At 42.3% G+C, this 22,471-nt stretch overlaps 2 protein-coding genes across 7 annotated transcripts; both read left to right on the top strand.

The window, feature by feature from the left end:
- Positions 1-31: 31 nt before the first annotated feature.
- Positions 32-19,639, top strand: LOC106587691 (puromycin-sensitive aminopeptidase). 6 transcript variants are annotated; one of them, XM_045706560.1, is made up of 23 exons: positions 32-281; positions 4,193-4,277; positions 4,480-4,557; positions 4,761-4,882; positions 5,321-5,428; positions 5,759-5,959; positions 6,131-6,227; positions 6,326-6,359; positions 6,610-6,724; positions 6,909-7,073; positions 7,230-7,334; positions 7,523-7,583; positions 7,711-7,820; positions 7,953-8,016; positions 8,163-8,302; positions 9,423-9,557; positions 13,236-13,476; positions 13,939-14,081; positions 14,582-14,638; positions 15,075-15,182; positions 15,493-15,648; positions 17,097-17,144; positions 17,277-19,639. In XM_045706560.1, the coding sequence occupies exons 1-23, from the start codon at positions 264-266 to the stop codon at positions 17,421-17,423; spliced, it is 2,538 nt and encodes an 845-aa protein (XP_045562516.1). In that variant the 5' UTR covers positions 32-263; the 3' UTR covers positions 17,424-19,639. The 6 variants fall into 6 exon arrangements, with proteins under 6 accessions (XP_045562516.1, XP_045562515.1, XP_014031782.1 ...); XM_045706559.1 differs by having other exon boundaries at positions 33-281; positions 4,193-4,283; XM_014176307.2 differs by lacking the exon at positions 32-281 and adding an exon at positions 686-1,056 and having other exon boundaries at positions 13,236-13,455.
- A 651-nt stretch (positions 19,640-20,290) lies between these two features.
- Positions 20,291-22,219, top strand: cf120 (CF120 protein). The gene is given in 3 exon segments (NM_001146439.1): positions 20,291-20,344; positions 21,194-21,575; positions 21,602-22,219. Coding segments are annotated over 2 exon segments (345 nt in total). The 5' UTR covers positions 20,291-20,344; positions 21,194-21,257; the 3' UTR covers positions 21,629-22,219.
- The last annotated feature ends 252 nt before the right edge of the window (positions 22,220-22,471 follow it).

Here is a 22,471-nt window from a genome sequence, read left to right as displayed (position 1 = left end):
CTCCGACCACATTTTTGGATCAAGCATAAATTGGTTTTTATGGATGTAGGCTACAGCACCAGTTACTTAGCCGTTGGACACAGACAATAAAGAGTTACATGGGTTTAGATGGTGGAATTTTATCGTAAATTGGTTGCTTTTTCATGACATGATCTGAAGATTTGAAGCAGCAGCTACTTCGAACACCTTCAGTGGCTGTGCACGTCTTCTTGGCAGGATGATTCTTAAGCAAACAAAATATAGTTGATAGAGAGCTGTCTGCAATGACCTACATGAGTCATGTGAGTAGCTAAGCCCTCTGACTACTGGTTTCCATAGGTGATTTACACCCACTCATTACTAGGCAACAACATAGACAACCATCAAAACTTTCACAACATAAAAAGGTAAACAACCTGTTGTTGATGCAAATTCTTACTTATTTTCAGAGTGCATATGACTTCATGCATGATTGTTATTTCTGCTACTATCTACTACTACTAATAAGGAATGCCACAAACCGAAAGCATGTCATTGTCAATTATGATGTATGTCAAATATTTTACATAACACAGCTATATTTTTGGAGAAAAAAAGGTTACTGCAATTGACAAACTAATTCAAAACCAAACATATTGAACACACCCCCTTGTTCCAGCGTTCCTCCGCTTCAACGCGATGACACCATTTCCTCGTCATACTGCGCTCCTACACACGTTGTTACGGTGGATTTGAAGTGAGAGGGGAGGACCCTAGCTGGTAACATTTCTAGCTAAGGATTTTATGTTGCTGGTTCTCGGCCGTCGGGTTTCTCTGTCATTCGTAAAACGAGTAATTCCCCAAGATCCAGTTTTGTTGTCGAAGCCCATTTTGCAGAACTTCAGAACTATCCAATTCCGAGTAATACACAGCAGCACCGTCTTCGCAATCGCCACCAGACAAAATACAGACACCATGCCTGAAAGGAGGCCCTTCGTAAGGTTGCCCACTGACGTCTACCCTGTCAACTACGGGTTGTGCTTGAAGCCCGACCTCATCGACTTCACTTTCGAGGGCAAACTAGAGGCGATTGTGGAGGTAGGTGAAGTAATTGAAAGACAATTTGTATCGTACTTGGTGCATGGTTATGTAATCTATTTTGCCTATTGTACAACGTTCAAATGGCGAACGGCAAAATGCTAACTAGCTAGCTAACTTGCCAGCTAGCGAACCACAAACTAACGTTATCTACTAACCCATGATAGTAGTGGCAAATAACTAGCCTAGGTCACTTTAGCTAGGTTGAACATATATGTATTCAATGTAGAAAATATTGGCCTGAATGGTACTGTCCAGAGTAACTAACTAGCTACCTACCTAGATGAACCGTCATTCGCTAGTTAACTGCTAATACTAGTTAGATAACTAGGCACATTAACGTTAACTCGCTGTAATTTTTGCAAATCGTTTACTGGCTAATAGTCACTACTACATACTTCTCACTTGAAATGAATGTATAGTATGATCAACGTCAATTCTAAGATGTTGATTTAGCTTCAATGCTAACGTTAGTTGCATGTCAGCGCATCCAGTTAGCATGCGCGCTAGTGCTAACTGAGCTGATGTTTGCTAAATCATAGCTAGTAAATGTCTTCCTACTAGAGAGGACCTCCCAGCTTCGGTCTCTGTGTTAACCTATTTTGCAAGCGTGTTGCTAGCAGACCATTTAAATGACAAAACACTAGACATTCAACACCCATGATGTATAACATTCAGAACTGATCTTGTTTGATGATAATGCACGACACTTTCAGAAATGTAGTTAAATGATTCCTTATCTGTCAGTGATTGGAAAAATGGTGTGCAACCTTGCGTACTTCCCATTGCCTGTTGGTATGTTGATGGTGTAAACCAATTACTACATACGGATGGGCATGAGATCTCAAACGGACGTCAAAGCTCCATCTTTAACCAGAGATGACTTTTAATTGTTTTGTTATACTGTAAAACTATTTGGTGGAATGTGCCTTGGCTACCCGTACAGACAATTTACATTTTGTCTTAAAGACAACTATTCTTTGACTTGCGGGGCACAACAAAAAAGAAACCAAGCTAAACCCCCCTCCGTTTGACCCCTAAATTCCCTATCTCATCCATGTCTCATTTACTCAATTGCCTTCTGACTGCTCCCTACACAGGCTTGCTGAGTGTGCATCACAAGCTCCCGTTAGGCCTACAGAAATAAATGCCTATAAAAACGTTATCTAGCTGATGGATACACAAACTACATTCCTTGCCAAATGATGACAGTTTTATCACAAATTATAAATGGACTGTTTGAAGTAGGAAAATGTGTTCCAACAACGAGCAGCAGTTTGGGAATAATTGTCTCCAGCGTATTTTCCGCTGGGTTCACCTAGACCTAGACTGACCAGGCGAAAGCTATTATTCCTTATTGATGTCACTTGTTAAATCCACTTCAATCAGTGCAGAAGATGAAGGGGAAGAGACAGGTTAAAGAACGATTTTTAAGCCTTGAGGCATGGATTGTGCATATGTGCGCCATTCAGATTGTGAATAGGCAAGACAACATATTTAAGTGCCTTTTGCATGGGGTATAGTAGTAGGTGCCAGGCGCACCGGTTTGTGTCGACCTGCAAAACTGCTGGGTTTTTGGCGCTCAACCATTTCCCGTGTGTATCAAGGATGGCCCACCACCCAAAGGACATCCAGACAACTTGACACAACTGTAGGAAGCATTGGGGTCAACGTGGGCCAGCATCCCTGTGGAACTCTTTTGACACCTTGTAGAGTCCATTCCCTGAAGAATTGGTGCTGTCCTGAGGGCAAAAGGGGAGGGGGTTTAACTCAATATTAGGAATGTGTTCTTAATGTTTTGTACACTGTCTGTATGGGGCAATTAGTATTTGTTTTCTGTAATACTTGAGTATGATTTTGTTTTTTTCCCAATACGAGTACTGGAACTGTCAAATGCCCATCCCTAATACAACAACACATGTGTATTACAGACTTGCTTGCTTCATTTGATTAGTTTCTAATGGGTGTCATATTTGGTGACAAATACGGTGCATAGATTCCTCTCAGGTGTTTGCATACACCATCTTCATATCAGAACACAGGCTAGGAACACAAGTTACTAGTCATCATGGGGACATAACACTGGCTGTGTTTCAATGACACTTAAAACGCCAGGCTAAACTATTTTGGTACTTTCCACACAAACATTGTCTAAATCTAAAAGATTACGGTATGGGTTATCTATGTGCCGCTGATCTATGTTTGGTAGCCTATCCATAGGGGGATGGCACATTGTTTTACGTAGTTGGTAACTGCATTTGCCAAGGAAATTAGGCTAGATGAAAGGATTAGGCTACTCTATGCATTTAAGTGACAAATACAGTTGTCAAGTATGGCATTTTTAACTGCAATACAGCGGCTGTGTGTTGTCAGTTGCGTGGCTGTTGTTTGCATGCACATTCTATAATTTCATTAGCCAAGTTAAAGTCAATGCCAGCCCATGATTTAAAAGTTGTCAGATAACCGCACAATAGCGACGTGGCACCGTGCCATCACCTAGCGCACTCTATAATTACAGCCCTGCCTTCTTGGTTACAACCTCCCAGCTCCCTGAGTATCAAAATAAACAACAGCAGCACCCAACCGTCAATAAATGGGACTAGTCTACTCTCTCAGAAAGCCGCGTCTGAGTGTGCCGCTGGGTTCCGCCCTCAATAAGTCGGACGGTCGACCGTCACATGAGCCGCTATCACATTGCATTCTAGTCAGAAGCCCTATAGGCTGTCTCTTTCTTTCTCTCTCTCCAAACCATCTTTCACTCCCTTTCTGCTCTCCCTGTCAAGCCACCATTTCTTCACGGTGACACTGTAGGTTAAGCCTGCTTGGCCTACAGTAAGTTGTTTGATCCCTATCGCTGCTATCTGACACAGTTCAGATTAGATTTACCCTTAATGGTGGATTTGCTTATGGCAGAAAAACGAATATCGTAGTATACAAGTATTATATCGAGGGAGTATTATCGTTGAGGGACTCTAGAATGACTGCCAAACCAATTTTTTTTTTTTTTTTACACTAATAGAAAATATGGCGTATTTATGTCATCCCGGGATTTATACAAAACCAAACATATTGAACACACAAGGTTATGCTAGTCCCCGATTTTTACTTAGTAGTTGTGTTTCTGTCGTTTTTCCAGGTTAACCTGGCCACTAATCAGATTGTGATGAACTGTGCTGACATCGACATCATCACAGCATCCTTTGTACCAGAGGGAGGGGAAGGTGAGGGTGAGATTCTGTCAATTGTCTTTTCATATTTCTCTTAAATATAGACAAACTATTATATATATTTTTGATTCAGTGTATTTCTTCTTTTTCCTGATTAGACCTGCGTTTTCAAGCTTGTTAGGCACATTTGTATATTCTTTTCATTATTATGTTATGGCAGCGAATATTAGCCTTGCATTTTTTTCCTTCTCTTTAGAAATTAACGCTACAGGATTCAACTATCAAAATGAGGACGAGAAAGTAACTCTGTCATTCCCTAGTGCTCTACAGAAAGGTAAGTCAAAGGCCTCGCTGTTAACCAGACTGGCTCCAGGGCTTTTTAGGTTTATAATAAACCCTCCACTCTCTGCCATTCACTATTCTTCCTGGTGTTTGACACCATGCCATGTCTTTTTTGTTTGTAGTTGACAAAAAACAAACCTCTTATTGTAGTAAAGGCTGAATAAACACACGTTGGTTTTTGCACCTGTTTCCCAGGATCTGGTACATTGAAGATTGACTTTGTTGGGGAGCTGAATGACAAAATGAAAGGTTTCTACAGAAGTAAATATGCAACTCCTGCAGGAGAAATCCGCTATGCTGCTGTCACACAGTTCGAGGTACAGTAACTAGGCGCTCCTCCTGTCCTGCGACACTTCTGCTACAGTAATGAGTACAGTTTCTATCTACAGCAGAGTTGATTTGCTTAACCCATGTTGCAGTAGTGTAAAGGAATGTGACTGCCATTTGACCACAGTGTTTGAGGGTTGTCACACCCTGGCTATAGAATGTTTTAGCAACCATTGTTGGAGATTCTTGATAATGCAACATTGTAATCTCTTAACGTTAGAAAAAAAATGTGGGGAGGGGAACGACATGCCCAGCTGCTATATACGGAATGTTGTTTATTTTCATCTTTCACTAGAGGTCCTTGTAGTAGCTTTATTATAAAGCAGCCCTCTGACACACTCCAGGATGTTGGCCTGACATAACACGCTGTGAAACGTTTTGAAACTATCTCGCCTAACCTCCCATGGTGTTCTCTCTTCTCTCCTCAGGCCACGGACGCTCGCCGGGCCTTCCCCTGTTGGGACGAGCCAGCTATCAAAGCCACCTTTGACATCTCTCTGATAGTTCCCAAGGACCGAGTAGCCTTGTCAAATATGGTACGTGTCACACTCTAACTCTTCCGCCTGGGGACGCAAGACCCCAAACAGCTTGAGTCACATTTCGCCACTCTGTTGTTTGCGCTCGGCTAACATTGGCTTATGTAACATAAAACGGTCTTTTTGGGTCACTGCATCCCCCCATCTAGCTACAAGAGTAAGTCTGCTGGCATTCAAAATGTAACTGAATTAGTATGTTTTTCCAAGATGTCTGCCCTGTGGACTGTTAAAGGCTATGAGCTCATTCTTCAAAAGCATTGCTGACTCTGATAGGACTTTCTGATTACATTTTCTGTCCATACTAATATGCCCTTGTCCTCAATGACACAGAATGTCATCGATCGAAAGCCACATCCAGAAGATGACAGCCTTTTGGAAGTGAAGTTCGCCACCACCCCCATCATGTCCACGTACCTTGTAGCGTTCGTCATCGGCGAATACGACTTTGTAGAAGGCCAATCGTCGGACGGCGTGACCGTACGCGTCTACACGCCTACCGGAAAGGCGGAACAAGGGAAATTTGCACTAGAGGTGAGTTGTTTTTACCCCTTTATAAACTTGGCTACTGGTTAGACCAGTACCTAACACTAGTCATGTATCACATATTGATGAATGACAGTTGCTGCTAGCACAAAAATCTATTGGTGTCAAGTGTAAAATAGGAAAAAAACGAGATCTAATTTCCATCTACTTTTCTCACAGGTTGCTGTAAAGACCTTACCTTTCTACAACGACTACTTCAATGTTCCTTACCCATTGCCTAAAATTGATCTAATAGCTATCGCTGACTTTGCTGCTGGTAAGTACAATTGAAATGACTGTATTTAAATTATTATGTTGTGACGAAAAATAGGATTTATAGTCAAGATCTAACACGCTTGGTGCTGCCCCCTCCAGGTGCCATGGAAAACTGGGGCCTTGTTACCTACAGGTAAATCTAAAGTAATGTTGCTAAATTTGCAACTAATGAGAGGATGCACAGTTAGCCTGCCAATCATGTTATTCCACACAGATTATTTGATTACCACTAGTGGGAAATGTATGTGATTTAAAAAAAATGTTTTATATGCAATTTATGTTTTTGTGTTAATGCATGCTACCACTATGGGGAGTGTGAAATGAGTCGCTTTTGCGCTTGTTTTTCTTTGAGTTGACCTCGCTGTGTGACCTCGTTTTCCCAGGGAGACGGCGCTGCTGATTGACCCGAAGAACTCGTGCTCGTCCTCACGGCAGTGGGTGGCCCTGGTGGTGGGACACGAGCTAGCTCACCAGTGGTTCGGAAACCTGGTCACCATGGTAAACAACCGCTGCGCTCCTTACTGCTTATGTAGAAACAGAAAGCACTCTGCTGGTCAATGACCGAAGGACATGATCATGAAAGATATTACATGATTGAAGATGAAATTATATGAACAACTTTCTTCAATTGCATTGTCCTGAATTGGTTTTAGTCAATATGATCCCCCCCCTTGCCTTGTAGGAATGGTGGACCCATCTGTGGCTTAACGAGGGCTTCGCATCATGGATCGAGTACCTCTGTGTGGACCACTGCTTCCCTGACTACGACATCTGGACACAGTTTGTGTCTGCCGACTACACCCGCGCTCTGGACCTGGATGCGTTGGACAACAGTCATCCCATCGAGGTGTGTGGCTTTAAATTTGTAAGATAATATATATACCATATGTTCTGGACCGAAGTTTTTCAATAGATGTGAGTGTACGTGAGGTATCTCTATCAGATGAAAGTGACCCTCGTACTGCATTTGAAAGCATGAACTGACTGATCCCCTGGACTGTAGGTGAACGTGGGCCACCCGTCGGAGGTGGATGAAATCTTTGATGCCATATCCTACAGCAAAGGAGCATCTGTGATCCGTATGCTGCACAACTACATAGGAGACGAGGTGAGGAGCTGCTGCCCAGGCACACTGCCATGTTGTCCACTAATTAGTCAAGCTCTCTTTCATATACTAGCTAAAAGGGTATTGCGTGAACAACTGTCTCTGTTAACTATTTGTATATTTTCATCTCAGATGTTTTTCTTGATTTTCTAGCTTCCTTTGTAAACCTATTTTGTTTGTTCTGTCTCTAGGATTTTAGGAAAGGAATGCATTCCTATCTGTTGAAGTTCCAACATAAAAATGCAGCAACAGGTAACACTGTCAAGTCTCCTATAAATCTCATGAATTTATAATGGCTTGTCTGGTCCATTATAACAAGATAATTGCTTGAGCATTGTAATTGGTTGGTGACCACCTCTCTCCCCACCACCTTTCCCAGAGGACCTATGGGACTGTCTGGAACAGGCTAGCGGGAAACCCATCGCCCTGGTGATGAGCTCCTGGACTAAGCAGATGGGCTTCCCTATAATCGTAGTGGATCAGGAGCAGGTAAATGGACCACAATGGAAATTGTCGTTGGATAATATGAATGTTCTGTGTTTATCCTGTGAGAGGGGGATCTCTCTGTTGTGGCTATAGCTGTTTGTGTATTAAATAATCACATACTTTTTATTTTTGTAGCAAGGGGATGACCGCATCCTCAAGATATCTCAGAAGAAATTCTGTGCCAGTGGACCACATAATGGTAAGATAATATTTTCTAATAACTCAACACAAAAAAAAGCCAGGTACAAATCGCTGGTTCCCTATTTGTCACTTATTAGCTACGTGAGACAAATATCCTACTTTGCTTCATCTCATTGGGTCTTGTTTGTGTCAATCATCCACCAGGTGAGGACTGCCCTAACTGGATGGTACCAATCAGTATCTGTACGGGTGAGGACCCCGGCTGTACCAAGCTCAAGGTGCTGCTGGACAGCCCAGAGACCACCATCACGATCAACAACGTCAGCCCTGACCAGTGGGTCAAGGTGAGGACAACAAAATTCCACCTATTACATCTGTCTAATATAGAATTGATTTGAAAACCAAGCCCTAAGACCTTAAAATGTGTACTATAACCCTTATACATAGTTGCATGTTTAGGGGAATAGAAAGCTGTCTAATAAAAGCGAAATGGAATCAAATGGATACAAAAATGCTCACTTCAAGAGCCATGACCTTGAAGGTCTGCTTGCTTGGAGAATTATACATTTTTGTGAATGGGCCATAACATTCATGATTCTGAGACAGTAAATACTAAACAAACGGGTGGGAGATCATTGAGAGTTCAGTAAACCAATCACCTGACAAAAAGGGACGAGGAGAGGTTAAGCCAACCATGACCCTTGAAGGTCTTTGAAAGGGGTCAAAAGGTCACACAGATGGCTGTTGAAAGGGGTCACTAGAGGGTCAGGATTTGTGAATGGACCATAGAAATTGCTGTTAACTGAAAGGACATCATTAGTAATGTCAAAGTAAGTTCGGGGAACTGAGAACCATTAATAAATAACCACTTGATTGGGACTAGTGGTTGCTTGAGCGGGATCATAACCTGGCTAGTCCCTATCTAGTTAGCAATGCTAAAGAGGATCCACAAGGCCAGTGGTTCCCAATCAGGGGTACTAGGACCCTTAGGGGTACTTGGCCTATCCACAGGGGGTACTTGTGAAGACTCATGAGACCATAGGCTTACTGGTAAAATGCACAAGGGGGTACTTCAGGGGCAAAATTCAGTTGGTGGTACAGTAACCGAAAAAGGTTGGGAACCACTGACTACTTATGCGTGTGCCATTCAGAACAGAGAATTATCCATGTACTGAGTTGATCAAAGGGTTAGAAAATATCTCTTCCTGTTTCCTTAATGCTAAGCTGTACTTTTTATGGCTAAAATAGAACATGATTTTGTTCATTTGTTGGGTGGGGTCACTCAAGCATATAAGGGCTTTCTTCCACACTTGCTTGTTAGGCAGATTTATTTCCGCTTTAGCTAACAAGTTTGGAACAGCAAATGGTTTGGCATGACACCGACAAAGGAGTGGAAGAAAACAGATTGGCAACAAGGCTATGGTCTTTGGCTGCTGTTCAACTGTCCTCCTCCTCCCCCTATAGATCAACCCAGGAACAGTGGGCTTCTACAGGATCCAGTACAGCTCAGCCATGTTGGAGAGCCTGCTGCCTGGTATCAGAGACCTCACCCTGCTGCCTGTGGACCGTCTGGGCCTGCAGAATGACCTCTTCTCCCTGGTGAGAGACACAACTGTCAACACTACATCAACATGCCCTTTAGCTTGACGCTAACGCTCAAGAATAAATTTGATATTTATGGTATTGGTGTTTGTATATAAAGTCAGTCATGAACAGGGAAAGGGTCAGTTCCTGTAACAATCATATTCATAAAAAATTATTCCTTTCTGCCACAAAACCCTGAGGTTCTTTCCCCTTTCATATAGCAAGGCCCCATCTGTCTAGCGCTACAGTGGCAAAGAAACAGAACCTTTAGTGTATAAACGGATACTTTTTGAGGAAGCCCAGGGTCAAAGCTTCCCCTAAAATAAACTCTAGCTGCTCAATGTTGTAAATGTGGAATCCACACAACATAAAGTTAAGGAAACCCCAACGTAGTGTCAAATGCGCCAAATACAACAGGTACAATTTCACCTTAGTGAAATACTTACTTAAAAGCCCTTAACCAAGTTTTAAGAAAAAAAAGTGTTGGGTAAAAAAATAACATTTAATTTTTTTTTTTTTAAGTAACACCCAAATTGACGCGTGCGCGCTCCTATGGGGCAGAACGGACGGGTTGGTTTAGACTGACATGTAAACTATATTTAGTCTCCAAATGTTTAATAGAAAACATACATTTGCACAATGAGCACTTGTTGTTGGTTAGATAGCTAGTGAATTTGAGCCATATTAGTACAGACATGACATCAGTCAAAACACCTCAAAACAAGATACAACTAGCTGAAACGAACCACCTAGGATTCCCCACACGGCAACTTCTTGTCATTGTTGCTAGCTATCTGACCGTTCAGAATCATAACAATGCATGCCTTCCGGACACATCGACGCACGTATATCATTTTCACGATGTTGTCAGCCAACCTGTCTATAGCTGTGGTAGCCAAAATAATTCTCTGCTCAGCATTTTTATACATTACCCTAATCATGATGATGTTAATTGCTTAATTTACTCAGGAAGTTCCTGAAGTTGCCGGTAATAGGCTACACCAGCGGTCAGCAACCTTTTCCACTTGCAGTGTCAATTTATCATACCATTTCTACTGATCTCGGTGCCACTTATGATTTTCATATGCACATTTTAATCTAAATGAATGAAAATGATACAATTCTAAAAGTAACTTCTATTGCCAATATGTAAGAATTGCCTACATGAAGCCCAAAAATGATATTGCAACCTGCAGGTAGAAAAGATCCTGATTTAAAAATAAATATCCTATAAATCCCATTGGCTTTGCCTGTCTGCAAGGAAGTTGAAACATTGTATCAACTTGGTCTAGCCAGCTGGTGCTTGCAACAGTGTGTAAAATATTCTGGGCCCTCAGTTTCCTGCACCAGTGAGCTCCTGACAGACATAGCTGTAGGCTGTTTGCGCAAGGGATAAGAAGTAATCAGGAAGGCATATTTTATGACGTTTCCACTGGATCGGCACTTTACTTTCGTTCCCCTTTCATGCTGAGTGGTTATCGAAATAAGTTACGTTGAGGAATTGTATTTCTCAATGGATGTAAAAACAGACTTTGTTTACTCGCTGTTTTGAGGTGAAAAATATACTTTGAGAAGCTCCACAGTGATGGCGAGTTAAGACAATCAGAAATGGTATCAGATCCCCAAATGGACACATTTATAGGCCTACATTTGCAAGCAGGCCAGGTAGCCTAGACCTAATTCTATATGTAATCGGGTGCGTGTCCCTACTCAAAATGTTGTAAATGGAATGAAATAAACCCAAACTTAGCCTAGGTTGTGCGCTCTGCAAATAATGTGTCTGCTCCTAGAATGCGAACGGTAAGACTGTAATAATAATATATTGAATGCATTAACAGAAATAACCATTAACAAACATTGTAAATTAGAAATTATGGGAATTAACGGTAAATGTACTACTGGTGGTACTGGTGTGCCCTCCCCGCGGCCTCCAATGGATTAGTCCACTGAGGCGTGAATCAGACGGGGGCCATAAAAATAATATATGTATGTTTGTGTGCAACTACTCGAGTACAAAACATCTTGGTCGATCAACAGCCTGTCGACTAAATGGAGTCAGCCCTAATCAGGTTCTATCTACATTTGTCTGAATCTAGTTATTGACTTGTTTTGTTCAATGGTCTCTACCTATATAGTACTCTAAATACCCCAATTCATGTTAAATTCAAAAGAATACAGGATCAAAATGTACACCATTTAAACCAATGAAGGTTTGTAACTTTAAAGCCAGTTATCTCAGAATTATCTTTTTACAGATGGAACCTTGTAGACCCAAGCTCTGACGTCGTTTTGACCGGTTGTAAGGAAATAGAAAACTGTGAAATACGACCCAACATGTTTCTGATAAGATTTCAGTTCGGCTTGGACACATATTTTATGTGGTAGGAAATCTAATCAGCTTTTATCATGCTGATTTTAAGATGGCACCTCTACAGACGGTCCCCTAACTGCATTTGCATTCTCTCAAGATGCTGAAAGAAATCATATTTCCCCATATATTTCAAAATGTACATTTGGTGTATAATTTTGCTGAAAGAAATGCTTAATTCTGCAGGAGTTAATATTAAGGCTATGTGAGAGGATATAGACTTGCAGTCGGTGCCCAGATTTCAGTTTCCATTTAATCCATCTGAACGGTAGGCTAAAGTTCCCTGTCTTGTGACTGTTGAATATGTATAGCGCCCCAAACATTACTTTTCTGGCCCTCCCTTCTCTTTATTTTCAACTCCATTTCGCAGCATTTCTCTTATTTAATTAAACTCAGACATTGTTCTTTTTTCCTCAGTGGATCGACATCCACTTTTTCTGTCTGTTCCTAAAAGCCTACGTGCCAATCGCCAAATGCTATTTGGGGCGTGTACAGTTAGGACAAATGCCACATAGACTAAAAAGAATGAAAGAAAAACCTCATGTAGCCTATAGATAAATATATGAATTAAACATTTATGGATTGAATTTTTTTTTTTAATGTATTTTCTCTTTATTCAACCTGCCACCCACCTGCCCTTCATCTACACAATATTTAATGAGCCGAAACCCGCCCCGCGGATAAACCCGCGGGGACTGCGCCTTCTGAGTCGACCTGCGCATCACTACAGTGTGGAAGCACCTGCTTTCGATATACTTTGTATCCCTTCATTTACTCAAGTGTTTACATTATTTTGGCAGTTACCTGTACATGTTATTGTTGTGTGTTTTTGTGGCCATGTAAACGTAACTGTTCGATAATGATACTTCTCCTTTCTCCCTCTATGCCCATGAGTATTAAGCTCTTCAGCTAAGACATGTCATGTGAATTAAGCGTTGATTCTTCGGCCTTTTTCTCACCAAAGCCTCTTATGAAGATGTTTACTGTAGATGTTGGATAAACAATGTGTAATCTAATCAGCTTGTTTTCCTGCTTTATCCTATTCCTCAAAAGCTTTATTGTCCCATTCATTCAGGGCTCAATTACAAACACTGTAGATAACATCACAATACTGTGACTCTTACCAACTTTTCCCCTGCTCTTACCTCTTATATTCCTCTTACATATTCCTCTTACCTATTCCCCTCATTCTTCATATTCCTTCTTTTCCATTCCTCTTTTACCTCTCATTTTATTTTCCTCCTCTATTCTCCTTCTACCCTCCCCCCATTCCTTCTCTTCTTGTCCCCCATGTTCATCCTATTAATCATCTTCGTCTTCCTCAGTCGCGCGCTGGCATGATCAGCACGGTGGAGGTGCTGAAGCTGATGGAGGCCTTTGTCAATGAGCCCAACTACACGGTGTGGAGCGACCTGAGCTGCAACCTGGGCGTGCTCTCCTCCCTGCTCTCCCACACCGACTTCCACGAGGAGATCCAGGAGTTCATCCGGGACCTGTTCACTCCCATCGGCCTCAAGCTGGGCTGGGAATGCAAGCAGGGCGAAGGTGAGCCCCCTGGGGCCGGTGGTAAGCGTTACGAACTGAGCTGCCGAGTCATTCCGAGTCAATCCTCAGCTTTTAGCCCCAAGTCACTTGATGTAGCTCTGATTGGGTTGGATAGGTGTAAGAGAGATGGCAATCAGTCTACTTTGCACTTTTGATAGGCTTGGTGGGATTTATTTCTGCTATATTGCTTACACCTATACAATCCTTTCAGTTCTGCTCAAGTGCCTAGGGGTTAGGGGCTAAGGGTCAGGTTTGGAATTAGGCAAGTGTTTTGTGTAGTAGGGGTATCAGCCCAGAGCTGGTGATGTATGGATTTACTGGCTCCTGGATTGCCTAGCAGTAGATCAATTCGGTCCTTTTGGATGAAGTTCAGTGTGTCAAAGCGTTTGTGTTTTTATCGTGTTTGAGACTGACTGGTGTTTTTTTCCCCCCTTCTGTTCTCTGGCCCCTGTTCTTCTATTCTCTCCTCTCCCCCTCTCTCAGGTCACCTGGATGCCCTGCTGAGGGGCCTGGTTCTGGGGAAGCTGGGGAAGGCGGGACACAAGCCCACGCTGGAGGAGGCCCGGCGGAGATTCAAAGACCATGTGGAAGGCAAGCAGATCCTCTCTGCAGACCTCAGGAGCCCAGTAAGCTGTTCTGACACACACACACACACACACACACACACACACACACACACACACACATTTATTCACAGAGAAACACACATGTAGTTACATAAACAAAGGCCCCATTCCAAACTAACCTTTGCCCTCTAACCCTAGGCTCTTGATGACTTTCCATCATGAATGTTTAAAGGATTTGATTGGTCAGCAATTTGATAATGTCTCCACCTAGGCCTCTGGTTGGCTAGGTGAAGCGTTTTCAGTACTGCTTTCACCTGTCCATTTATTTCTATCAGTTGTGGTCAACATTTCAACAATGGGCTTGCAATCATGTTATTGATCCTACTTTCAAACAGTGACTTCTCATTTGTAGATCATTTCTAAGTGCTAATTATAGTTATTTAGTACCATCATGACTTGAAGTTTGTCTTTGAAGTACATACAAAGACATAAAATTATTGTAAAATCAAGTGATGAAACTGTATTGAATGCCCATGTGTATGGTCTTTGTTTCTCTCCAGGTGTACTTAACAGTGCTGAAGCATGGCGACAGTGCCACGTTGGAGACAATGCTGAAGGTAAGTCACACCAGCTAATGGTGTATTCACTAGTGCACACAGTAGCAAAATGTTTTGCAACGAAAACAAGCGTTTCTTAATGGATAAATTCAGATTAGTCCCACCCTGTTTCGTCACGTTTGGTTCTTAGACAATACACCCCAGCCAGGCCAGCTGGTTGGAGATCAGTCTCCTCAATAAGCATGAGTCATATATTGTAAGCATGAATGATTTCAATTACATTTCCTCAGTCAGATGAACTTGATTACCCGCTCGCTCCATGTCCTAGACTCTCGTTAGAGCCTCACCAATAATCTGTGACAGATAAAGCTTTAATCACAGTCAACTGATGAGAATTGATATCATTTGATTTTGTCCCATAAATGTCACACCAAAGGTAAAATAGAAATATTTTTCTCTAACGTTATCGCTCTCTAATCTCTCCGATCCTCTTCAGCTTCACAAGCAGGCTGACATGCAGGAGGAGAAGAACCGCATAGAGAGAGTGCTGGGTGCCATCTCTGCCCCTGACCTCATCCAGAAAGTCCTCACCTTTGCCCTCTCGGTATGTGCACACAACCATTCCTGCCCTGGCAACTGGAGTGTGTTGCTTGCTCCTGCTATTTTGTCAGGAGAATATAAAAGACAAAACAAAAATCCCTAGAAACATTAGTATTTACACCTTGTGTTCTTTTCCTCTCGCTTTTATGGTATTCATTCTTGAAAATAGCCGGTGCAATTGTTAACACTGGTGTTAACTAGCTTCGTAAATGTAGCCCTCCTAGTTCTTTTGGTCATACGAGTTTACCTATAAGATGAGCATGATGAATTCATGGCAATTGGCAAAAACCAACCCCTCTGTCTCCCCTACCCAGGAGGACGTGCGTCCCCAGGACACCGTGTCAGTAATCGGGGGCGTGGCCGGAAGCAGTAAGCATGGAAGGAAAGCCGCCTGGAAGTTTGTCAAAGACAACTGGGAGGAGCTTCACAACCGCTACCAGGGCGGCTTCCTCATATCACGGCTCATCAAGGTAAAGGCTCCGCTCTGAAGGCTGAAGCATTGTCGTTTAACTGTTCTTATTCTCATATTTTCCTGAGGGCACAGTATACAGTGCATTTCCAAAGTTTCCAGACCCCTTGACTTTTCCACATTTTCTTACATTACAGCCTTATTCTAAAATGGATTAAATAAAAATAAAAAATCCTCAATCTACACACAATACTCCATAATGACAAAGCTGAAAAATGTTTTTAGAAATGTTTGCACATTTTATTAAAAACAACAAACAGAAATACCTTAAACATAAGTATTCAGACCCTTTGATATGAGACTCAAAATTGAGCTCAGGTGCATCCTGTTTCCATTGATCATCCTTGAGATGTTTCTACAACTGGATTGGAGTCCACCTGTGGTTCAATTGATTGAACATGATTTGGAAAGGCACACCTGTCTATCTATATAAGGGCCCACAGTTGATGGTGTATATCAGAGCAAAAACCAAGCCATGAGGTCAAAGGAATTGTCCGTAGAGCTCAGCGACAGGATTGTGTCGAGGTACAGATCTGGGGAAGGACAACCATCTCTGCAGCACTCCACCAATCAGGCCTTTATGGTAGAGTGGCCAGATGGAAGCCAATCCTCAGTAAAAGCCACATGACAGACCACTTGGAGTTTGCCAAAAGGCACCTAAAGGACTCTGACCATGAGAAACAAGACTCTTGGGTCTGATGAAACCAAGATTGAACCCTGGCACCATCCCTATGCTGAAGCATTATACTGTGGGGATGTTTTTCAGCGGCAGGGACTAGGAGACTAGTCAGGATCGAGGCAAAGATGAACGGAGCAAAGTACAGAGAGATCCTAATGAAAATCTGCTCCAGAGCACTTAGGACCTCAGACTGGGGCGAAGGTTCACCTTCCAACAGGACAACAACCCTTAGCTCACAGCCAAGACAATCTAGGAGTGGCTTCGGGACAAGTGTGAATGTCCTTCAGTTGCCCAGCCAGAGCTCGGACTTGAACCCGATCGAACATCTCTGGAGAGACCTGAAAATAGCTGTGCGGTAACGCTCCCCATCCAACCTGACAGTGCTTGAGAGGATCTTCAGAGAAGAATAGGAGAAACTCTCAAAATACAGGTGTGCCAAGCTTGTAGCGTCATACCTAAGAATACTTGAGGATGTAATCGTGGCCAAAGGTGCTTTAACAAAGTAAACATTTCTAAACCTGTTTTTGCTTTGTCATTATGGGGTATTGTGTGTAGATTGATGAGGGGGAAAAAAAACATTTTAATCAATTTTAGAATAAGGCTGTAAACGTAACAAAATGTGGAAAAAAATGTAGGGATCTGAATATTTTCTGAATGCACTGTATATTCTGTATATATTATAAGAGGAACGTATTATGGAAGACTGGTAGCTTTTGCATGTGGCCCAATGACCTAAGCCAACTCACTTGTATATTCACCCCTCTTCACAGCTCTCTGTGGATGGATTTGCCATTGACAAAATGGCTGCTGAAGTGAAGGTGAGCATCATATTGGTTTATACCGCTTTTAATAGTGTTGTCTCGCTCAATGAAACTGTTAAATGTTAACTAAAATAAGTATAGCTAACTTCTGTCGTTCTAATTCTAAACGCGGCCATTTGTATCTTCCAGAGTTTCTTCGAGAGCCACCACGCGCCGGCGGCCGAGCGCACGGTGCAGCAGTGCTGCGAGAACATTCTCCTGAATGCCGCCTGGCTCAAGCGCGATGCCGACGACATTCACCAGTATCTACTGAAGCGCAAAGCTCCCCCGGTCTGAACAACCCAATCTCCCTTCCAGTCCCCCCCTTCCAGCGCGGACCTCCCTGCATCATAGCTGCCTCGGCCCCCCTTCTCAGTCCATAGATGGAGAGCGAGCATACTCAAAGCAGGCTTAATTTCTCTAAAAGGAAAAAAAATACAAATGACGACGACGACGACGTCAACAAACAAGCCAAGAATTTAACCAAGCGTTGAAAAAGAAAAGAGACTCTTATCCATAAATAACAAAGCAAATTCATTTGTCTGACAAAGAATGTAGTTACCCCCATTCTGCCCATCGGAAGATGATACATGAGTTAGGTTACTGGGGTTTAACACTCCCAGATATGATTTGTGTAATGGCTATCCCAGTGTGCGTCCCAAATGGCACTCTATTCTCTATTAGTGCACTATTTTTGACTTGAGCCAAATGGGCCCTAGTTAGTGCACTTTACAGGGAATAGGGTGCCATTTGAGATGCACCCCCAAGTCTGAGTGCATGCTCACACTCCCGTACAGTTACGACACGCAAAACATAAACACTTGCATACACACACAACCTTGCATTGTAGTTTGAAAACTGTGAATTTCTTTCTTTTTCTCATCTCACTCCTACTCTATGGAGAAAAAAAGCATGAATAATATGATATATCCCGTGTTGCTGTTTTTGTTCACTTTGTTTGTTTTCTGTACAAACAAATTATTTTCTTTCTTTTTTTCCGCCATCGGCGTTTCGCAGTTGCTGGTTTTTACCCAACAGGCGTTGTGTTTGTGTAAGAGCACAGCTGGGCAGAATGGGGTTAATATAGCGTGTGATGTTTTGTTGGCGGTAGTTAAATGAACTCATGGCACTGATCTCCATCTCTACTAACGGTTAGGACAAAAGGCGAGCAGCGCTAGCATGGTACTACATGTATACTGTATAATGCAAGCATTCTTGCAAAGATGTTCCACAAATCTGAATAGCGATGTTCATCGTTACCTTACCCGCCCCTCTCTTCCCCCTCAATCCATCATCCTACTCTGGCATTTGATACATACCATCCCAACATCAACCCCCCCTCTTCAGTCGCCTGTATTCTCAGCCCTCTGTAGAGTTACAGAATGATGTATAGTATGGCAAATGACAAACATGCATATTTAAATTGTTTCTTCATCTGCCACGTTATATACAAAATTATGTCTTGTTTTCAAAAACCTGTTTTTATAAGATGCAGTGACTTATTTTAACATTGAGGAAAAACTTTCATTTATTCTAAAGAATTAGTAAAACAACACTACTTGGGCCTTTTTAGTGCAGTTAACACCAGGAAACTTTAGTGTAAAAACTTTAATGATGTACTGGCCCAGTTTGAACTTTGAAATGATAGGATTTACTTAACACTGCTATTGAACTCCGAAGCCTTAAATTGGTAAAGTGGTTTGCAATAATTACACTGAAGTGGGTGATATTCCACTGCAAAGTTCAAAATATTGTTTCGAACATGACAGATCTACACACAGACTTGTTGAACGAGTATATCTATATAGAATTTGATGTGGCTTTGAAAACATTTACCGGAGAAGATCATCAAACTAATTGTCACTCTTTCCCTGGAACATTTGTTGTGCTTTCGTTTAAAAATACAGTTGGTGTTCATTAAAGTTTAAAAAAAAAAAGACTTCAACAATATGAAACTAGTACAGTTGATTTATGATTGAGGTGTGTGTGTGTGCATGCCTGGAAGTGGAAACCAGTTTGATATGTAATTGAACAATTACTAATACAATTTAATACAATTTTGTATGATCCTAATAAGCAAAAACATGATCATAAATAGATTACAAATGGTTCTAGTAAAACCTGCAATAGAAATGAACGCTGTACATAATTAAAGTTGACCTAAATGAGAATAAAGGAAATGGGTATGATGTGTAGATGGAGGGAAGTAAAATCAGTCTGTACATGTTGTTTCACAAGGTGTCTGTAAACTTGCGGTGGTGGATTTTGGTATGTCTGAGATTTACATGCTGTTATATTTTCGTTGCAGTATTACGCTGCAGTCCAACGCTTTGTGGTAGTGAGTGGAAAAAATGACTCCGTTTTTCAAACACTGAATGATCAAACTTAGTTTTGAATGTCGCATTGCTGCCGAGAAAAAATGGGGGGAAAACTTTATTGGCAGGACGGCTGTGACGCTGGTGTTGCCAAAGCAGAAATTAAGATGCAGTACAATAAAGTAACGTGGTAATTAATATCCTTCGCTATTGGAGATTATTTCACCTTGGTTTACAGTACCTTGATCTGATATACTGGTGAGTCTTCAATTCCATTTTAATTTTTTTTATTTACACCTTTCTATAATCCTACGCACAGTGCTTGGGAAATGTAGTACTACAAACCTGATCTTGTCGGCTGTATATAGCGGGGTTTGGGACCGCTGGTCTAAATGCACTTCTTGGATTGATCAAACATTGTAATGTGTAGGCATATTCTACAAAGTAATAATGCTGACATAATTCGACCAATGTGTAGCCACATTTTTTTTCTCTTTGTAGGTTCCTAAAATGTTTTTTGGGGGGGTGCAGAGCTCCTTTAACTACTACATTACTGCTGTGTGAAGTGTACAACCAAGTCTCTGAGGGATGTGGGAGTGAACTTGACAATAAATGGATCAGGTTACTGTAAATAACTTATAGAGGACTGGTTAGGATCACATGGTCTATATATCAGTTCCCATATGTATATTTGTAGGATGATGTGATTTAATATAGGCCCAGTGATACTTGGTGGTTTGTGGTCAGTTATGAATGTGCTACTTTCCCTGTACTGTAGGCGGCGCCAGTGGATAAGTGTGAGAGACCCCGGAAAACGGAAGAAGTGAACTTGACACTGACTGGTTCGTTAGTTACTGGCAAAACAATAACCATTACAAAATTTGTGCTCGGAACAATGTACAGGTGAGTAGGTAATGTTCTTGTTCCACAAACCTGCTAAATATTGTGATAACGGTAATTGTTGCCTCTCGTAGCCCCGGAAAGTTATTTGTGCTAGACTAATTACATTAGCTAGCTATGTAACGTTCATATAGCGTAGCCAGTTAGCAAGCTAGCATGAACGCTGGCAGCAGTAGCTTGCTTCTTGCAAGGGTGATGAAATGTAGCTATGTTCGTATCAAGCAATATCTATTTGCATATGTGTTGTTAAATGTATGTATTTTGCCCGAGCCACCAGTACAGTACTCGACGTTTCGCTATCTAGCTGAAGTGTCCACATCATGGCCACGCGCTGTCAAACAATTGCTTTAAGACTATATTCTGCGTTAGCGCATAACTGAGTCTAGCTTTATAAGCTATTTTGTTAATGGGATTAGCCAGTCTGTGGCTGCTCTAATAACTAATTCACAGGCCAACGATTTAGACGGACATGTGCGAGTGAGCGGTTAGCCAGCAGTCAATGCAAGGCAGACAGACAGGGTGGGCGTAACGTCTTTACAGATGGGCTACTCAAGAAGTAACTGCTAAACATGTGTAGTATCTTACAAGGTTGCAGAGGTCACACAATGTTAATCTTTAGAAGAAGCTAGCTTGCTACTGTATTTATAGAGCAGAGATAGTGCAGGGCTTGTAGCCAGTACAGTGATCTACAGGCAGGAGGTGTCAGTTTCTAAACATCCCTTAACAGTCAACTGGCAGTCTGACACTGTCCTGGCTGAAGACCATATTGCCCCCTTTAGGATTTGCCCAGTACAAGCTTTATCAGGCGTATACTGTACTGTAGGTAATGCATTTGTTTGTGTTGCCCTTCAGGTTATTAACAGATGGTAGAAGGTGGGTGTTGTCCAGTCGGTGACTCTGACCATCCATCTCCATTATGGTGCTGTGCAGCAGCGTGCTGGCTGTGGCATTCCTCCTGTCTCAGGCTGGGGGGTTCCTGCAGTCTTTGGAAGAGGACGCCCTTCCTACGGAGTGGGTGCTGCTCCACGTGGTGCAGGGCCACATCGGGTCGGGCAATTACAGCTACCTGCGGCTCAACCACGATGGCAAGATCATCCTGCACATGCGCAGCCTCAAGGGTGATGCAGACCTGTACGTCTCTGACAAAACTCTGCGGCCCAGCTTCGACACCTACAAGCTGCAGTCGGTCACCTGTGGCCAGGACGTGGTCGTAGTGCCAGGAGACTTTGTGAGGCCCGTGGGGATTGGCATTTATGGCCACCCGTCGCACCAAGAGAGCGAGTTTGAGATGAGGGTGTTTTACGATCAGACTTCCCTCCAGGACCCGTTCGATAAAAGGTCGTACCCCTCGGAGGAGGACCGGGGGAAGCAGAGATACTCAGCTCCAGAGGATGACTTCCAGGAAGAGGAGTCCATCTTCTGGACTATTTTAATTGGGATTCTGAAGATTATACTTGAAATTTTGTTCTAATAAATGTGTGCTGCTGCTCTCTGCCATGTGCATTTAGAATGAGGACACTTGTGGTGTAGGCAAGCTGAGCGCATGATGTTAATCTATCTGAGCCCGGTTTCCCAAAAACATTTTAAGGCTAAGTTCATCTTAGACCCATAGGATGCTTTTAGGAAACCTGGCATTGGTGATCTGAACATTGGACTGAAATTAACCTGAGGGGAAGAAGTGGAAAATCAAAGGGAATATTTTTTTTCTTCCCGTAATTCAATTGATTAATGACAAAGGCAATGCCGCTGTTGCTTGTCAATCAACCTCTTGGCTGAGGCTTACCTCTGTGAAAAAAATTATTGAATCAAACCACTAGTATTTGCATATCTATATCAATTATGCCATCTGATTAAATGATTGGGTTATGGTGAATGACCACTGCTCTCCAAGCAAATATCATGGCCTAACAAACAATGGAAGTTTATCTGATCGGTAGTGCCTCACTGGACGGACTGATAGCACTTCTTAATGGAAGTCGTGCAATTAGCCTGTTCACTTGAAGTCATGTAGAGTTTAGCCAACCTGGGCCCGGTTTCCTGATAGCAAAGACACTTAGGCTTACAAGTGTTTAAACAATGTATCTTTCCTCACATACATTTCAGTGATATTGCCAGTGAAGCTGGTGTTTG

This window comes from Salmo salar, chromosome ssa02 (genome assembly GCF_905237065.1).
Source record: "Salmo salar chromosome ssa02, Ssal_v3.1, whole genome shotgun sequence".
NCBI lineage: Eukaryota > Metazoa > Chordata > Actinopteri > Salmoniformes > Salmonidae > Salmo > Salmo salar.
The sequence above is the reverse complement of the archived record's forward strand: the minus strand, read 5'-3'. Positions and strand labels throughout refer to the sequence as shown.

Bases quoted from the DNA above. Each gene is read 5' to 3' on its own strand.
- LOC106587691 (XM_014176284.2), top strand. From the start codon at position 763: ATGTTGCTGGTTCTCGGCCGTCGGGTTTCTCTGTCATTCGTAAAACGA. The intron at 14,082-14,581 runs GTAAGCTGTTCT...GTTTCTCTCCAG, and splicing joins CTGCAGACCTCAGGAGCCCA to GTGTACTTAACAGTGCTGAA. The intron at 17,145-17,276 runs GTGAGCATCATA...TGTATCTTCCAG, and splicing joins AAATGGCTGCTGAAGTGAAG to AGTTTCTTCGAGAGCCACCA.